Source organism: Pantherophis guttatus, chromosome 14 (genome assembly GCF_059756535.1).
Source record: "Pantherophis guttatus breed Tessera chromosome 14, ASM5975653v1, whole genome shotgun sequence".
NCBI lineage: Eukaryota > Metazoa > Chordata > Lepidosauria > Squamata > Colubridae > Pantherophis > Pantherophis guttatus.
In genome coordinates this window covers 15,302,810-15,319,014 of record NC_142076.1, presented here as the reverse complement: position 1 = coordinate 15,319,014, position 16,205 = coordinate 15,302,810, and the positions used below count along the sequence as shown (strand labels likewise).

Here is a 16,205-nt window from a genome sequence, read left to right as displayed (position 1 = left end):
CAATGGGAGAAAGAATCCCATACCCGGGGGGCGGTCCCTCATGATGACATAGAGATATAATATAGAGCGGCACGCTTCATTTGTGGACAATCGAACGAGCTTCCCGCCGCGCACAACCGTCTCGAGGTATTAATTTATGGATTAGGACGTCTTACGTCAACAGAGCGCCACAACAGGGCTGTGGCGGAAGGAGCCCCGTTACGTCATCAATCCACGCGCCAGGCAGCATGGCGAGGGCCGCAGCGGGCAGTGGCCTTCTGCTGATCCGTGAGCACTACCTGCTCGGCGCCCGCTGGGAAGGTAGAGCGTTTGGCGGGATAGCTGCTCCCTCTTCTTCTCGGGATCCCTACGTGATTCTCCCAACCCTGCCCTTAGAACCCTCACTCGGTGCCTCCTTTGCCCTCCCTGGATTAATTGCCCTATCGGGTGCTTTCTTACTACGATTCCCAGAATTCCCGGCAGGCAGCCATCTTGGAAAGGGACTTTGGTTCAGCCCGCTGGAGGAGGTGGCTTGGATGGGAGGCTCCACAGGTGTCTAAGGAAGTGCCGGTATTGAGCTCACCCATCTCGCCCTCCTATTGCTACTATTACTGTTCCTCCTCCTACTAGTAGTAAAGTTACTACTGTTCTTTATTTGCATTTTATTTTTTTAAGTAGTTGTGGTATTATTATTATTATTATTAATTTATTCAATTTATATTCAATTTTTATGGGTTTACCTATTGCTTTTAACGTTGTTCTTATTGGATTGCTGTCTTGTAGCCACTGGGCCACCCTACAAATTGAATAAATCAATAACACAATAAATGTTCCACCTCTTCTAATTTTCTCCTGACAACAACCCTGTTAGGTAGGACGGACAGAGTTGGCCTCAAGTCACCCGAATCCAACACCACGCATTGCCAAACTACACGGTGTTTGGATGCTGAAATCCTAATGTGGAGTATTTGCGGTAAACAGGAACAGAGTTGGAAGGGACCTTGGAGGTCATTTAGTCCAACCCCCTGCTCACACAGGAGACCTGGACTAGGGATTCGAACCGCCGAACTCCCGACCTTTCTTGATCGACAAGCTCAGTGTCTTAGCCACTGAGCCACCTAGTCAGGTGGTTTTGTGGCTTGTGTGGAAGTCCACGCAAGAGGGCAGCCGCTAAGCATTCAACGAAAGCTGCGCTTTTGATGTGCATCGTGATTTTAGTTGTGGGCTGTGTAAGTTGATTTACTTGAGTCCCTCCCTGGAATCATGGCTAACTGAATCCAAACTCTGCAAAGTTTTCCTATTTAATTATCAGAACAATGCTGCGTGGTTGGATGGATTGAGAGAGCAACTAATTCAGTCTCATCCTAATTCTGATTGAGACTTCCTATCAGTTGTTAAAGCATCTCAATTATGTAATTATTTAACCTCAACAGAGGTTTTCGAGCTTGGACAACCATTTGTACCCAACGCTATAGGACAGTGAGGGCAATCCTTTTTGGCACCGAGTGCCCAAACCGGAACACGCATGGATGTGCGTGTGCTGTAGCACCATAAACCCTAAGATCAGCTGGCCAGCGCATGGTTTTTGGCTGGCCTATTTTTGGCCGTTTTTTATCCAGTTGCAGGCCAGTTTCCAGGCCAGTTTCCGGGTCTTTTTTGGCCCGAAAACGACTGGAAAACAGCCCAGGAAACAGTGGTTTTTGGCCTTTTGGGGGCCATTTTCAGGTAATTTTTCAGGCTGTTTTTCAGGTCATTTTCAAGCCGTGTTTGGGCCAAAAACCGCCTGGATAACGGCCTGAATTTTGGCCATTTTTCAGGCTGTTTTCCAGTGCTCTGGCACCCGCGAAGACCAGCTCGCCGGAAACTGGAAGAGTAGCTAGCGACGGTACGCATGCCCACAGAGAGGGCTTTGTGTGCCACCTCTGGCACGCATGCCATAGGTTCACCATCACAGCTATAGGACCTCTTGCCCGAGCGGATCATTGGACTAGAAGACCTTTTAAGGTCCCTTCCAACTCTGTTATTCTGTTAATATTGGTTCACTTAGCCCTTAATTGAAAATCACAAGCTGAAAGGGAAAAAGTTGATTTTTTTTTTTAAACTAATGAATTAGTTACACGCTTAGAAATCTCTGAAAAAAGTTCAAATAATGACTGCAATCTTCTTCGAGAGTAAACCAACGATTGTCTGTTTGACAGGTGCAAAAGGAAGATGGGGCTTGCAATTCCTACGCTCCCCTTACAGATTTTGTAGTAGCAGAATGGTTTTGGAGGATATCAACAAGCCGGTGATCGACCGAATCATCAGAGTGGATCACGCAGGCGAATTCGGGGCAAATCGTATTTACGCCGGTCAGATGGCTGTCTTAGGCAGAAGTTCAGTAGGACCAGTCATTCGTGTAAGTATTTTTACCCCACTGATTTCATCGTCCTTGTTCTAATACTTTTTAAAAAACCTTTTAAGTTCAGCTGGTAGCCAGAATATATTTTTTTTTACAATTACTTTATATCAGCAGTCACCAACCGGTGGTCCGCGGACCACTGGTGGTCCACAAGAAAATTTTGGTGGTCCACAGAAAAATTATTTGCTTTATTTATTTGTTTGTTTGTTTGTTTGTTTGTTTGTCATATTTCTATGCCGCCCACTCTCCGAGGACTCTGGGCGGCTTACAACAAAGACAGTATACTAATTAGCATATTGCCCCCAACAATCTGGGGTCCTCATTTTACCCACCACGGAAGGATGGAAGGCTGAGTCAACCTTGAGCCCGTGAGATTTGATCCACTGATCTGCTGAACTAGCAGTCAGCTGAAGTAGCTGCAGTACTGCACTCTAACCACTGCGCCACCTCGGCTCTTAAATAGATAAATACTATTTATCTTTTTAAAAAATTCATATTAGTGGTCCACCAGATTTAAAATTACGAATTTAGTGGTCCCTGAGGTCCAAAAGGTTGGTGACCCCTGCTTTATATAGTTAATTCTCCACAGTGATTTGTGGAGTAAACCATTGTTGGCTGGAGTCCTATGTTGTATTAAACCATAACAAAGGTTGTACAGCTGTTTGTTTAATGACAGTTCAAAGTTACAAGGGCCTGGGGGGGGGAGGGGGAACTTATTTATAACCTTTCCTCACATTTATGACTGTTTATGACACCCTGTGATCATGTGACCGAAATTCAAATGTTTCGCAACCAAGTCGCCTTTACTACTGTTTGAGATCTTTCCGACAAAAGAATCAATTGGGGAAACTGGATTCCCTTAAAAACCACACGATTTGCTTAACAACTGCAGGAATTTTGCCTAACCACCACATTAAAAATGGTCATAAAATTGCTCATGGCCACAGGGTGACTCACTTTATGACTGTCCTGTCTTATGAGAGAAATCCAGGTTCCCAACGGAGTCAAGGACCACCTGTATGATTAGATCAGTTCTGGCCTAGACTGTTAAGATTGCCTGCATCTAACCGTTGTTTATTGAAAGTATGGTTTGTGGTTCAGAGCAGTGTATGAACTCGGCTCGTATGGGCTTTATGATGGTTTAGCAAAATTAAAAGACTGCGGTGTGTATCTCCGGATTGAGAGAGCATACAGATAGAAGACTTCTGAACTATGGGGAACTATCTTTGTGTTTTTATTTTAATCCAGCAAATGTGGGAACAAGAAAAGGACCATTTGAAACAAATGAAGGAGTTGGTGATTTTGTACAGAGTCCGTCCAACTATTTTGTTACCTCTGTGGGACGTGGCAGGTTATATGTTAGGTGAGCATCAGTGTTTTTCTTTTCCTAATATATCTCTCTGAGATATGTATCCTCCCAAGCACAGCTGTGATTTTGATGTTTTACCTCTAGGTGCTGGCACAGCTTTGCTTGGGAAAAAAGCTGCCATGGCCTGCACAGTGGCCGTGGAAGAAAGCATCGCTGTGCATTACAACAACCAGATCAGGGTCCTCGTAGAAGAAGACCCCGAGAAATACAAGGAGTTATTACAGGTATCTCTGTGCTAAAAAGTTACGGATATAATCTACCTTATGATATTGTTTTTGTTTAATTTAGTGCAGTGTTTTTCAAACTTGACAACTTCAAGATCTGTGGATTTCAACTCCGCAGCATGCTAGTTGGGGAATTCTGGAAGTTGAAGTCCACACACTTTAAAAGTTCCTCAGTACGACTGGGGAATTCTGGGAGTTGAAGTCCACATACCTTAAAAGTTCCTCAGTACAATTGGGGAATTCTGGGAGTTGAAGTCCACACGCTTTAAAAGTTCCTCAGTATGACTGGAGAATTCTGGGAGTTGAAGTCCACATGCCTTAAAAGTTCCTCAGTACAATTGGGGAATTCTGGGAGTTGAAGTCCACACACTTTAAAAGTTCCTCAGTATGACTGGGGAATTCTGGGAGTTGAAGTCCACATGCCTTAAAAGTTCCTCAGTACAATTGGGGAATTCTGGGAGTTGAAGTCCACACACTTTAAAAGTTCCTCAGTATGACTGGGGAATTCTGGGAGTTGAAGTCCACATGCCTTAAAAGTTCCTCAGTACGACTGGGGAATTCTGGGAGTTGAAGTCCACATACCTTAAAAGTTCCTCAGTACAATTGGGGAATTCTGGGAGTTGAAGTCCACACACTTTAAAAGTTCCTCAGTACGACTAGGGAATTCTGGGAGTTGAAGTCCACACACTTTAAAAGTTCCTCAGTATGGCTGGGGAATTCTGGGAGTTGAAGTGGGTAGAGATAGATAGATAGATAGATAGATAGATAGATAGATAGATAGATAGATAGATAGATAGATAGATAGATAGATAGATAGATAGATTTGAGAAGGAATCTGGTGGGCCAAATTTGATAAGTTCAGCATTTCCCAACATTTCCCCATTGAATGGAATTTCCTAAATTTCCAGTGGAAGGAAAGGATGTTCTTAACCATGTGTGATTTAAAATCTTGTTGATCACTTCTCAGCCTAGGGTGCCAGCTTGTCAGTTCCCCAAAAGAATACTCTTTGTTTTCATTATTTTGAAAGCCTGTTTCGAGAACTGATGACAAGTCCAGGTTTTGGGTCAGAGAGGGATGCAGGAGCTGAAAGCAGCCACTTGGAAGCCATCTGCTACTCAGACGTTGTATATTTTCATTTAAAGTGTATCTACAAAATTTTGACATTTCTGGCCTTTTTTTTTAAACGTATGTCTTGTTTTCTCACTTGACTTGCTTCTGGGATACAACCCACCCCCGTCCCTCCCCACCAGATCATCAAGAAATTTCGCGATGAAGAGATGCAGCATCACGACACTGGAATTGAGTACGATGCAGAACTGGTAAGTTGGCAACAAACCTCCTCAGAATTTTTCGTAATCAAAAGCACCCATGCTGGTTCAGGAATTCTGGGAGTTGAAGTCCGGTTAACATGGTTACCCACCTGTGGTCTAGCCTATTAAAAGATATTGAGAAGGGAATGCGAGTTGCAAGAATTTCAGCAACTGGACTATTTCCCACATGCAACCAATAGTTCTCAAAGCATCTAAGGGTGCTTTGAATGTTCGTTATTTTTGTTTTTCCTGCCTTTTCTGGAAACCCAGAAACTGGTTAGCTCTCTTCCCTGGGAACAAGGAGCTTTCAGGGAACCGTTTACAAAATCATCTCATCAACCCTTGTAGAGCTGGAGCAATTAAGGCACGATTTCTTAAAATAACGTTTAACAAAGTAAAAGAGTTGCAAGGGACCTCGGAGGTCTTCTAGTCCAACCCTGTTCAAGCAGGAAACCCTATACCCGTGATGGCGAACCCATGGCACGCCTGCCCAAAGTCAGTAGTGGGTTGCCCCCGGTTCGGACCGGTTCGCAAGAACCGGCAGTAAAACCAGTGGGAGGCTCCGCCCACTGACCTGGATGTCATCAAAGTTGATCTGGGCATGCGCGAAGCACAATGCGAACCGGTAGTAAAGGTAAGTAGAACCCACCCCTGCCCAAAGTGGCACGCAAAGCCATGTTACCCGACACGCACGGCCTAGCCTGTTTGTCTTCCGGTTTTCTGGTGCACATGCGTGCACGATGATCACTTGTCCTTTCGGCAGTGCCGAAAACTGGTGTGTGCATGCGTGCAGCTGATTGTCATGCGTGACACAACCCAGACATTCGGCTTTTCCGGAGCGCGATCCCTTCGCACACATGGCAGTGCTGAAAAGCGGCCTGCGCATGCACACCAGCCAGCTCATCATGAAGTTCGGCTTTTCGGAGCATAGCCCCGACAACCGTGTGTGCGCATATTGTTTCCGTACACTGCCCTATACTATTCTGGACAAATGGCTGTCCAATCTCTTCTTAAAAACCTCCAATGATGTAGCACCCACAACTTCCGGAGTCAAGCCAATTCAATGATTGATTGTTGTCAGGAAATATCTCCATAGTTTTAAGCTGGATCTGTTGTGGCTCCGTTACCTGAGCTTGTGTCATCGGCAGGAGAGGACTCTGAGAGTGAAGGAGAGGAGTTGGCAAGGCCTCCCTCTCCAGGACCCTCCTCTCTGGCAATGCCTTCGGTGTCCGCCGAAGGGCAAGAGATAGGGCCGGGGCCAAGCACGTCCACGCAGCCACAGGTTGACAGTAATGAGGGAGATGAGTCTTGGCTGGACCCTCGGCAGCGTCGCAGAGATAAGCGCGCGCAACAGAAGAAGAGGCGTGCCAGAGATTAAGCTGAGTCACTGGACCACACCCCACAGGGTATAAAAGGGGGTGAGGTGGCCATTCAGACTCTGTGACGGACAAAACTAACTACTATCGAGTCACATTGCATCTTTGGAAACAACATTATCGGCCTTGGATTTAATTACAGACTGGACTTGACAATTCTTGAACTGTATTTTGTTTATGAGTAAAGTCTTGGCAAGCTAGCTACTGGGTTGCTGCCAATCCTCTTATCGAAAGAATTTGGTTGTCTGCCAGTTTATTTAACCCCCGGCTGTCTGTTTGTGTGCGTGTGTGAGACGGGGACAGAACAGGATCTCTCTTTAATGATTTCCCACCCGTTCTTGTCCTGCCCTGAGATGCTTTGGAGAATAAATGCATCCGTTCTTCTTTGCCCTGATTTAAACTGGAATAGCAAAAGCAAATGTTTCAGCCTTGAGTTGTTGCTGGTAGCCATTTTGAAGATAACGGAAAATATAAAACAATGCTAATATTCAGTGTTCTTTCTTTTTTCTTTGCATAGACTCCGGGATATTCAGTTTTGAAGAATGCTATACAAGTCGGATGTAAAGCAGCGATATTTTTATCGGAAAGAATTTAAATTTGGCCACGGTAGATTTATAGTCTCTATAGATGGGGATTCTTTTGTTTTCTTCGTTCTTGTCAGCTGGGGAAAGCCGATGGTTAACATTTCGACTGTCTGAAATTGTTGGAAACTTGCTGGGGAGGTTACACAACTGTTTTCATGCGCTTTCCACCTGAAAAACTTGTTTTGCTGCCACTTTTTTGGGGGCAATTGCGACATCTTTTTTTTTCAACGAAAGGGATTCCTTATAGAATAGCCATCTAGCCTTCCCTCCCGAGATAACCTTAACTTATTATTAAAGTTTGTACTGAAAAGCAAGTCACGCTGCTTAAAAACCAATCGTGTGTTTTCTAATGGAAGATTCAGGAGTAGATGCTGGTTGAAATAAAATGGTGCTTCATTCCAAAGCTTTTTAAGCATTAAATTTTAAGCTTTTTTTAAAAAAACTTTATTTAAAAATAATAATAATAGTAAAAAAATTAGAGCAGCTTTACTGGGGCCAATGTTGTAAAACATGTTGGACACCTAAGATGCATTACAAGTCGTCCTCAATTTATGACCACAATTGAGCCCAAAACCTCTGTTAAGTGAGACAGTTGAGTTTTACAACCTTCCTTATCACAGTTGTTAAGTGAATCATTGCAGTGTTCTGCCCCAGCTACGGACCCCAAAGAACGCAGCACACACAAAGTCTGTACAAACCTTAGTTTACTAAATTAAATAAGTTTTTTTTTCAAACAAAGGCTGTTAATTAACTTTCTTAACAGCCTACAAGAATCCAAAGAATAAATAATCTTAATCTTACTATGGTTGGCAGAAAGGCCAGAAGCAATTTGCAAAGAATGAAGATCACGGCACGAAGGAGAGTGAACGAAGTTGTTCCCTGCAAATTGCTTCAGTCGGCGTTCCTCCTTAAATAGGCTAAGGGAGTGGCCAATTAGCCCCAAGCCATACTCTCGAGGAGACCTCCTCCTGAGGAGCCACTCCTGCCTTTTGACAGCTCTGCGCGCCCGTGCATCGAGAAGAGGCTCCTCCTCTTCTTCCTCTTCACTTATGGAAGCTTCTGGAGGTTCTGAAGGCCTTGGCTGAATCCCCGCCTCTGGCACCACATCTTCTCCAGCCTCCTCACTGTCTGACTCGGGTGCCAGCTGCACAGGCTGCTGGCGCAGCACCACACCAGCCTCCTCGCTGTCCGAATCAGCCACCAGTTGCACAGGCCACGTACGGGCCCCAACATGCAGTTCTTAAATTAGTAACACGGCTGTTAAGTGAATCTGGCTTCCCTATGGACTTTGTCAGGTCGCAAAAGGGGATGCCGTAACTCTCGGACACATAAATACGAGTCAGTTTCCAAGCGTCTGAATTTTGATCACGGGAATTCTGCAACGGTCGTAAGTGTGAAAAATGGTCCATAAGTCGCTTTTTTCAGTGGCGTCGTAACTTTGAACTGTCACAAAATGTTGTAAGTCGGAATACCTGCGGAGCATATTACATTGCATTTTACTTGCTTATTTACTGAATTTATATTGCCCGTGGTGACTCAAGGCGGCTTACAGAATAAAAAAAATAATATTGCGGTTTGTTGCACGGCCAGCCAGATGTTTTACACTGGATTTGGCATTTTTCATCCACGTATTACAGTATTTTAGGATTTAAGACTTATTGTCACTTTAAATGTACACCGATCAGCATACCTGAAAATGAAATTCCGTTGCCTACAGCTCTCAAAGGGTCAGCACCTCCAATATACACTCCATAAACATGACAAAAATATAAATACCATATTTTTTGGAGTATAAGATGTACCGGAGTATAAAACGCAGCTTAGTTTTTGGGGAGGAAAATAGGGGGCGGGGGGAATCTGCCTACCAGGTATCCATCTTATTCTGATCAGGTTCAGCACATTAGTTTGCTGGTTTTTATCCCCTGCTTGGGGATAAAAAAACAGCGTCTAAAGCACAACTGATCTTGGGCTGAAAAAAAGCTTCAAAAACCCAAATTCGGTTAAGAGATGGAAAGTTAAATGAAATTAGAATAACGAATGTGAAGAAGTGTATTGTTTTTGCTAAAATGGCAAAACGACTAATTATTAAAGGTGATGTAAAATAAATTCAGAGAAATATATGGTTAAAATGGTAAAATGATTAACAAGGAACTATACGATATGATAAGCTGGTCCACCTTAGGAAAATAATTGTGAAAAATTGATTGCGTTTAAAGTAAATATTGTGTTTAGAATAAAAAAAACTGGAAAATAGATGTGATAAAGGGAGAAATAAGATGAAATAGGCTAAGATGAGGTTAGGGCGCATGGCAATATTGATTATATATTATATAGTAAATATAAATTAGCGAAAAGGGGAAAATAGAGCACATTGGCAGAAATTGAAATATATATAGTAAATTTGGAGAAAATAAGCTGTGTGAATTTTGACTCGGTCAATACTGTATTCAGAAAAAAAGTATGCTTTTGTGTCTTAAAAAAAATAGTTTTTTTTTTTAAAAAAACAAATTCGGAGTATAAAACGCACCCAAATTTTCAGCCTCTTTTAGGAGGGAAAAAAGTGTCTTATACTCCGAAAAATACAGTAAATAAATTAAAAAATTAGCCATTGGGTCCTCCTCCCACCCCACTTTCATAGCTGGAGTTGAGGGTGTTGCACTCTTCTTATCCAGAGGCAAGAAAGCTCTTTTATCTGCCCTTGGCAGTGCCCGACACTCAGAGCTGGCAATGGGCAGAGATGTCCAGCATCCAGAAGCCCCAAAGCACAGGTAGCCCTCGACTTCAGAGCCATTCGTTTAGCGACCGTTCAAAGTTACGTCATTGAATTTTTAAAAAGGTGATCCGTGACCCTCGTTTCACACGACCCGTTGTAGCTTTACAGTCACGGGAGCAAAATTCAATACGCTTGGCAACTTGACTCATACTTACGACGGGTCGCAGCGTCCCCCCGGGGGTGGGGGTCACGCGATCCCCTTTGCCGAGCGAAGTCCACGGGGAAGCCAGGTTTCGCTTCAACGACCGTCTTTACTAACTGAACAACAGGCGGCGATTCATTTTAACGACTGTGGCAAGAAAGGTCGTAAAAAAATGGAGCAAACCCCACAAAACAAAAAGCCTTGGTAGTACAGTGGTTTAAAGCATCCTGTTATTAAGACCAGCTGCCTGCAATTACTGCAGGTTCGAATCTCGCCAAGGCTCAAGGTTGACTCAGCCTTCCATCCTTTCTCAGGTAGGTAAATTGAGGACCCAGTTTGTGGGGGCAATAAGCTGACTTTGTATAAATATACAAAAGGATGAAGGCTATTGCTTAACGCATTGTAAGCCGCCCTGAGTCTCCGGAGAAGGGCGGCATATAAATCAAATTAAAAAAAAAAAAACAACTCTTTTCCCTGGCAACAAAAGTTTGGAGCTCAATTGTGGTCGTAAATCAAGGACTCCCTATAGTCCAGTTCCTCTCCATTCCCTCCCCCTTTCTTTCTTTCTTTGATCCTTTCTCCTAGGCAAGAGATCTGATTGCTGGCAGATTTCTCCCTTTGGAAACCAGAGGTGGCCCCAGATAGAGAGGGTGGCAAGCAATCCTGGCTTGTTTGGACATCCTGGCTTCTTGTCCCTCCTTCCAGCCACCGCCCAGGGCAAATCCACGCCCTTGGTGGAGCCCTTTCGTTTTTCTCCCTCTTCCCTCCTCCTCCTCTCCTCCTCCTCCTCCTCCTCTTCTAGCAGTCTCCTTCTACTCCTACTCCTGCGCTTCTCCCGCCCGGATAATCCTGGAACCAAACCAAGGGGGGCAGCCCGTCCCTTCGGGTCCCACCTCCCCTTCCTCCTCTCCTCCTCCTCCTCTCCTCCTCCTCCATCCCAGACTTTGGCATTTCCTCTGAGCTCATCCCCCTAAAGTGACGCGCCGCGTTCCCCACTCGGAAGAGGAAGAGAACGGGGAAAAAAAAGGAGAAGAAAAGTTTTTGCAGAACTTGGCTTCTGCAAGCGACGCCGCGAAAGCAAGCAGCGGCCCGGTTCCAGGACGCGGACGGGGAGAACCCGGGTTAACCAAACCCCAAGCCACCGACGGCGGTGATCCAAACCGTGAGTGGCCCCGCCCGTGCCCGTCCGTCCCTTCCTCCGAGCGGTTGTAAATCCCGAGGAAAAGTCTCCCTTGGGCGCCCGCGGGCGCCAGGCCAGCAAGTTAACAGTCGCAGCAAGTTAACAGTCGCAGAGTCGGGGTTCTCGGGGCCGAGGAAGGAGGAAAAGGAGGCTGCCTTGTCGTGCACCGTCCCGTCGAAGGCTACCGGAGCCCCCCCCCTCCAAAAAAAAGCATCGGCGATGGGTTGAAACGATGCCAGCCCGGAGGAAAGCAGCAACAGCGGCGCGTTTGCAGAAGGAGAAGCAGAAGCGCTGAGCTCGACGGGCGATGCATTGACGGCGCTGCAGCTGAGACCCCCCCCATACACACACACACACACACACACACACCCCATCCATGGCCGTCTACAGCCTCAACCTGCGCGTCTTCTGGCCGCTCCTGACTTGCGCTTGCACCCTCCTGCTCTGCCTGTTGCAAGCGCTGCGCGGCAAGGCCGGCCCGACGGGAGGGGAAGCGGTGGGGAGCCGCTTGCCGGGACCTCTGCTGCTCCTGTTGATGCTGTTGCTGCTGGCCGCGCTGGGCTTGGGCTGGCGGGTTTGGTGGACGGCGCGGCGGAGGCGGCGGCTGCCGTCCAAACGCGGCTCGCTCGGCGCTTCCAGCGGACGGGAACCCCGGCGCCGGGCTTTGCTGGACGGCTTCTACGAGACGCGGCTGCGGCTCTCGCCCCACGTGCTGGGCCACAGCAAAGCCCACGTCAGCCTGGTGGTCGGGGAGCTGGTGCGCGCGGGCAAAGCGGCCGGACGGCTGTCCTTACGCGGGGATTTCATCCAAGTGGGCAGCGCTTACGAACAGCACAAGGTGGGCAGCCCCGACGGCTTCGACGTGCTGGTGCCGCTCCGTTTGCCGCCCCGTCTGGAGCTGCGGGTCCTGCCTTGCGCTCCGGAGCCGCAACAGCAGAGGCAACCCGGCTCGAGGGCTGCTTTCCTCTGCGCTTTGCGCGTAACCGACGGCGCGCAAGGCTCCCCGAGCCGGGCTCTGTGCGTGGCTGCAAGCCCGGGAGGAGAAGAAGACGACGACGGGGCGTCCCTGCTGTCGGCGGCGCTGGTGGCCCGTTGGTTCCAGGCGCAAGTGCAACGCTGCCTTTGCGCCGTACGCGCCCGCCTGCAAGAGCGCTGCCGAGTGCAGTTAGCCGTCGGTGGTGCGCCCTGCCCGCTGGTTTTGCAGATCGCGCCGCGCTCGGATTACGTCTGCTGCCACCTCTCCCTGACCGTCCACCTCACCCCGGCCATCCCGCTGGGCGAGGGGCTCTACCTCACCCCCTGGGCCTGCTGCCCCCAGACTTCTGCGGCACCCCAACTGGGCACCTTCTGGACTCTCAACCTCTCCAAAGCGGAGCAGCGCTTGCTGGCCTGGCTTCGGGACCAAGTCCCCGCGGACTCCTGCCACCTGAAATGCCTGCAGATCCTCAAAGGGTTGAGGGAGCTGGGGGGCCGCGCCCTGGAGCCCCCCTGGGCTGCCCAGTGGGACCGAGTCCTCTCCTCCTACGTCCTCAAGACGGCACTTTTCTGGGTGCTCCTGCGTAACCCGTGGCAGGCTTGGGAGGACCGGTTCTTGGTGGCCCGGCTGGAGGACGTGGTCCTGTTCCTGGTCCAGACTCTCCAGCGAGGGAGGCTGGCTCACCTGTTCCTCGGCAACCCTCACCTGCCCGAAATCCTGAGCTTGCCCAAATTCGTCAAGGAAGCCTCTCCGGTGAATCTGCTGGCTGATTTTGAACGGCCCACTTTGGAGAGGGTGGCCTCGCAGCTGCTGAGCGTCTGGAAGCAGGCGCCCAGGATCATCCGGGTGTACAGCGGCCGCAGGTACCCAAAGCAGCATCTCACCTGAGGCTCCTTCTTTTACCCCCTCGCCAAGTCTGGACTTTGCATCCAAAAAAATGAAGGTTTGAATGGCCGTCTATTCCCCAAGACAAATTAGGACAGGTGCTAAATTGGGGAGAACGTGGGGCGGGTGAGGACATCTGAAGGATCTTGTCTAGGAGCGTGAAGAGTGTCTACATTGGACTTTTTGGTCTTAAGAGTTGGACACGTGAGTTCCGTTCTGATCCTGTGTGGAACTCGGGTGCTGCTGGATCAGATTTGGGTTGCTTTTTTTACCAGCAACCGTCAGGGGTTTGCTCGAAGGAGGGGAAGGATGGAGGATGGAAGGAACATCTTCTGGGGGTTCACCAAAGTTTCAAAGAGGGCAGATGATTGGTCCTCATCGCACCTGACCCGTTTCTGATTTCTTCTGCTCAGGGTTTCTGCCTTCGTCCGCAAAATTTTCAAGCTGCTCTTCGGTGCGTTTGACGGGCAATTCTTGATAGCAGGGGTAAAATGTAAAATTTGTTATTATCGGTTCTGTGGGTGTGGCTTGGTGGTGGTGGGGTAATGTGGGTGGGCGTGGCCAACTTTTTTTAAAAAAAACTTTTCAAAGCATTTTTTTCTAATGCTTTGAAAAGCCTCTGCCAATCAGGCAACTCAGCTGGGATCGTCAGAGACTCTTCAAAGCATTTTTTTTACCACCTCTTCAGCCAAGAGGCTGCAGAAAAAAATGCTTTGAAAAGCCTCTGAGGATCCCAGTTGAGCCACGCGATCATCAAAGGCTTTTTTTTTTTTACTTTTAAAAACATTTTTTCGTCGGAAGAGGTTGTAGAAAAAAATGCTTTTAAAAGTAAAAAAAAAAAAGCCTCTGATGATCCTGCGGCTCAGCTGGGCATGGGGGGGGTGCAGGGATTTTTGCTACCGGTTCTCCGAACCACCCACCGCCATTGCTACCGGATCGGGCGATCCGGTCTGAACCGGGAGCATTTCACCCCTGCTTGATAGGGAAAAGTTGAGAGTTTCTACTTGGGGAAATGTTCAGGCTGTTATGACTCATGCTCTTGGGATTGATGTTCTGTTTTTTCTCCCAGCCAAGTTAGGAATCCGAGTGGGCGTTCGTCGCCTGCTTTGGCATTTCGCCCGGTGTCTTGAAGCAGTCTTGATTTTTTTTTTTTTCAGCGCCAAGATCCGAGGGTCAAAGAACGAAAAGATGGACTGCGGCAGTGGTGGGTTTCACTTACCTGTTCTACCGGTTTGGAACTGTGACCGTGCCCGTGTGCGGTGCTTCTGTGCATGCACAAAAACTTCTGTGCATGCGCAGAGTGTCCGTGATGACATCCAGGCAGGTGGGCGGAGCCTCCTGCCACCGCCACTACCGGTTTGCACGAACCAGTAGAAACCCACCACTGGAACTGCAGCCCTGATATGTGGCTGCTTATTTTGGGCTAGAGTAGAAAAAACACAGCCTCATTAAGTTTACAGGGAGTCCTCAACTTACAACCATTCGGTTAGTGACTGTTTCGAGTTACAACAGTCCTGAAAAAAGTGACTTAGGGACCGTTTTTTACATTTGCATCATCACCATGGTCACGTGATCAAAATTTGGATGCTTGCCCATTGGCTCGTATTTATGAAGGTCCTTCGGGTCATTTTGCGATCTTCTGACAGGCAAAGTCCATGGGGAATTCAGATTCACTTAACAACCGTGTGACTAATTTAAGAACTTACAGTGATTCACTTAACAACAGTGGCAAGGAAGGTCGTAAGATGGGGCAAAACTCACTTCATAACTGTCTTGCTTAGCAACAGAAGTTTGAGGTGCAAATTGTTGGTCGTAAGCCGGGACTTTCTTACAACCATAATTGAGAGTGGAATTATTGTCATAAGTCATGTCGGTCCTTAAGTAGCTCATTACATGTCCAATTTAATAGCCTTTTTTGCAAATGATCTTTAAATAAATACAGCAATTGTAAAGCTTAACCCATTGCCCACAAGTCAATTTAGCAGAAGTAAATGCAAAATAATCATACGTCACCATCATGGGACTGCAGGACATGCAAACAGCTGTAAATGCAGTCCGAATCCTGAGCACCCCAAATTCAATCGCGTGCAGCTGTCAGAATTTTAAATCCAGTTCATATGTACGTCCGTCATAACTTTGAACGGTTGCTAAGCAACTGGTCGTAAGTGAAGAGCTACCTCTGCTCCTTTGAGAGCAGTCATCTAACACATGGGGACCTCCCAAATGCGGCTCAGGATGATGGGAGCTCAGATTCGGCACCTCAGGAGTGGGCCTGGCTGGCGGAGTCTCCTAAGGCAGGGGTCTCCAACCTTGGCAACATTTTAAGATTTGTGGACTTCAACTCCCAGAATTCCCCAAAGGGGATTTGTCAGCCACATATAGGAAGCCACATTCCCCAAAGGGAATTCTGGGAGTTGAAGTCCACAAGTCTTAAAAGTTGCCAAGGTAGGAGATTCCTGGTCAAAGGGACTGAATACCAATATATATTCGGAGACCAAAATTAATAGCCCTTTATTTACAGGAAAGTTTTTTCTTTTTTTCTTTCTTTCTTTTTGGCGTTGCCTAGGCTGCGTGAAATTTTCTGAAGCATTCGGACATTCATTAAACTAATTATAAACAGAGACATTCAGCTTGCTAGTAAGCTGCCGTCTTTAACAGAGGCTGATTCGAAACATTCAATATTGTCAATTGGAAAACGCTAATTCTACCCTTAATGGCCGTCTTTTTAATAAAAGCTGACCTCCCAGGCCGTCGTTGAGAAGGTTTGGGAAGGAAAGGGATTATTCAGACTTCTGCTATTTTGTTATTCCGGTGACTCTCTTGGCGTTTGGCCCACATCGACACCTTTCTCAGATTAAAATAAAACCAAACGGGAAACGGGGAGTCTTAACTCCTTCCTATCGGTAGTGACAAATGGAAGATGCAAGGATGTGAAATGGTTCGGTAGGTCAAAAATGTTCTCTGGCAGTGCAAAAGTTCCATTTTAGTCCAGTTTCCGTGCCAGG

At 47.2% G+C, this 16,205-nt stretch overlaps 2 protein-coding genes across 3 annotated transcripts; both read left to right on the top strand.

Moving 5' to 3' along the window:
* Positions 1 to 80: 80 nt before the first annotated feature.
* Positions 81 to 7,647, top strand: COQ7 (coenzyme Q7, hydroxylase). 2 transcript variants are annotated; one of them, XM_034426239.3, is made up of 6 exons: positions 81 to 126; positions 2,178 to 2,377; positions 3,629 to 3,743; positions 3,834 to 3,973; positions 5,225 to 5,293; positions 7,178 to 7,647. In XM_034426239.3, the coding sequence occupies exons 2-6, from the start codon at positions 2,240 to 2,242 to the stop codon at positions 7,253 to 7,255; spliced, it is 540 nt and encodes a 179-aa protein (XP_034282130.1). In that variant the 5' UTR covers positions 81 to 126; positions 2,178 to 2,239; the 3' UTR covers positions 7,256 to 7,647. The 2 variants fall into 2 exon arrangements, with proteins under 2 accessions (XP_034282130.1, XP_034282129.2); XM_034426238.3 differs by having other exon boundaries at positions 85 to 300.
* A 23-nt stretch (positions 7,648 to 7,670) lies between these two features.
* On the top strand, positions 7,671 to 15,154 carry ITPRIPL2 (ITPRIP like 2). The gene has a single exon (XM_034426225.3). The coding sequence runs from the start codon at positions 11,716 to 11,718 to the stop codon at positions 13,201 to 13,203; it is 1,488 nt and encodes a 495-aa protein (XP_034282116.2). The 5' UTR covers positions 7,671 to 11,715; the 3' UTR covers positions 13,204 to 15,154.
* Positions 15,155 to 16,205: the final 1,051 nt, after the last annotated feature.

What these genes read in the sequence shown, in the direction of transcription:
- COQ7 (XM_034426238.3), top strand. Translation starts at nt 228, where the DNA reads ATGGCGAGGGCCGCAGCGGGCAGTGGCCTTCTGCTGATCCGTGAGCAC. An exon ending in CAGTAGGACCAGTCATTCGT is followed by an intron (nt 2,378 to 3,628) that starts GTAAGTATTTTT and finishes ATTTTAATCCAG; the next exon opens with CAAATGTGGGAACAAGAAAA. An exon ending in AATACAAGGAGTTATTACAG is followed by an intron (nt 3,974 to 5,224) that starts GTATCTCTGTGC and finishes CCTCCCCACCAG; the next exon opens with ATCATCAAGAAATTTCGCGA.
- ITPRIPL2 (XM_034426225.3), top strand. Translation starts at nt 11,716, where the DNA reads ATGGCCGTCTACAGCCTCAACCTGCGCGTCTTCTGGCCGCTCCTGACT.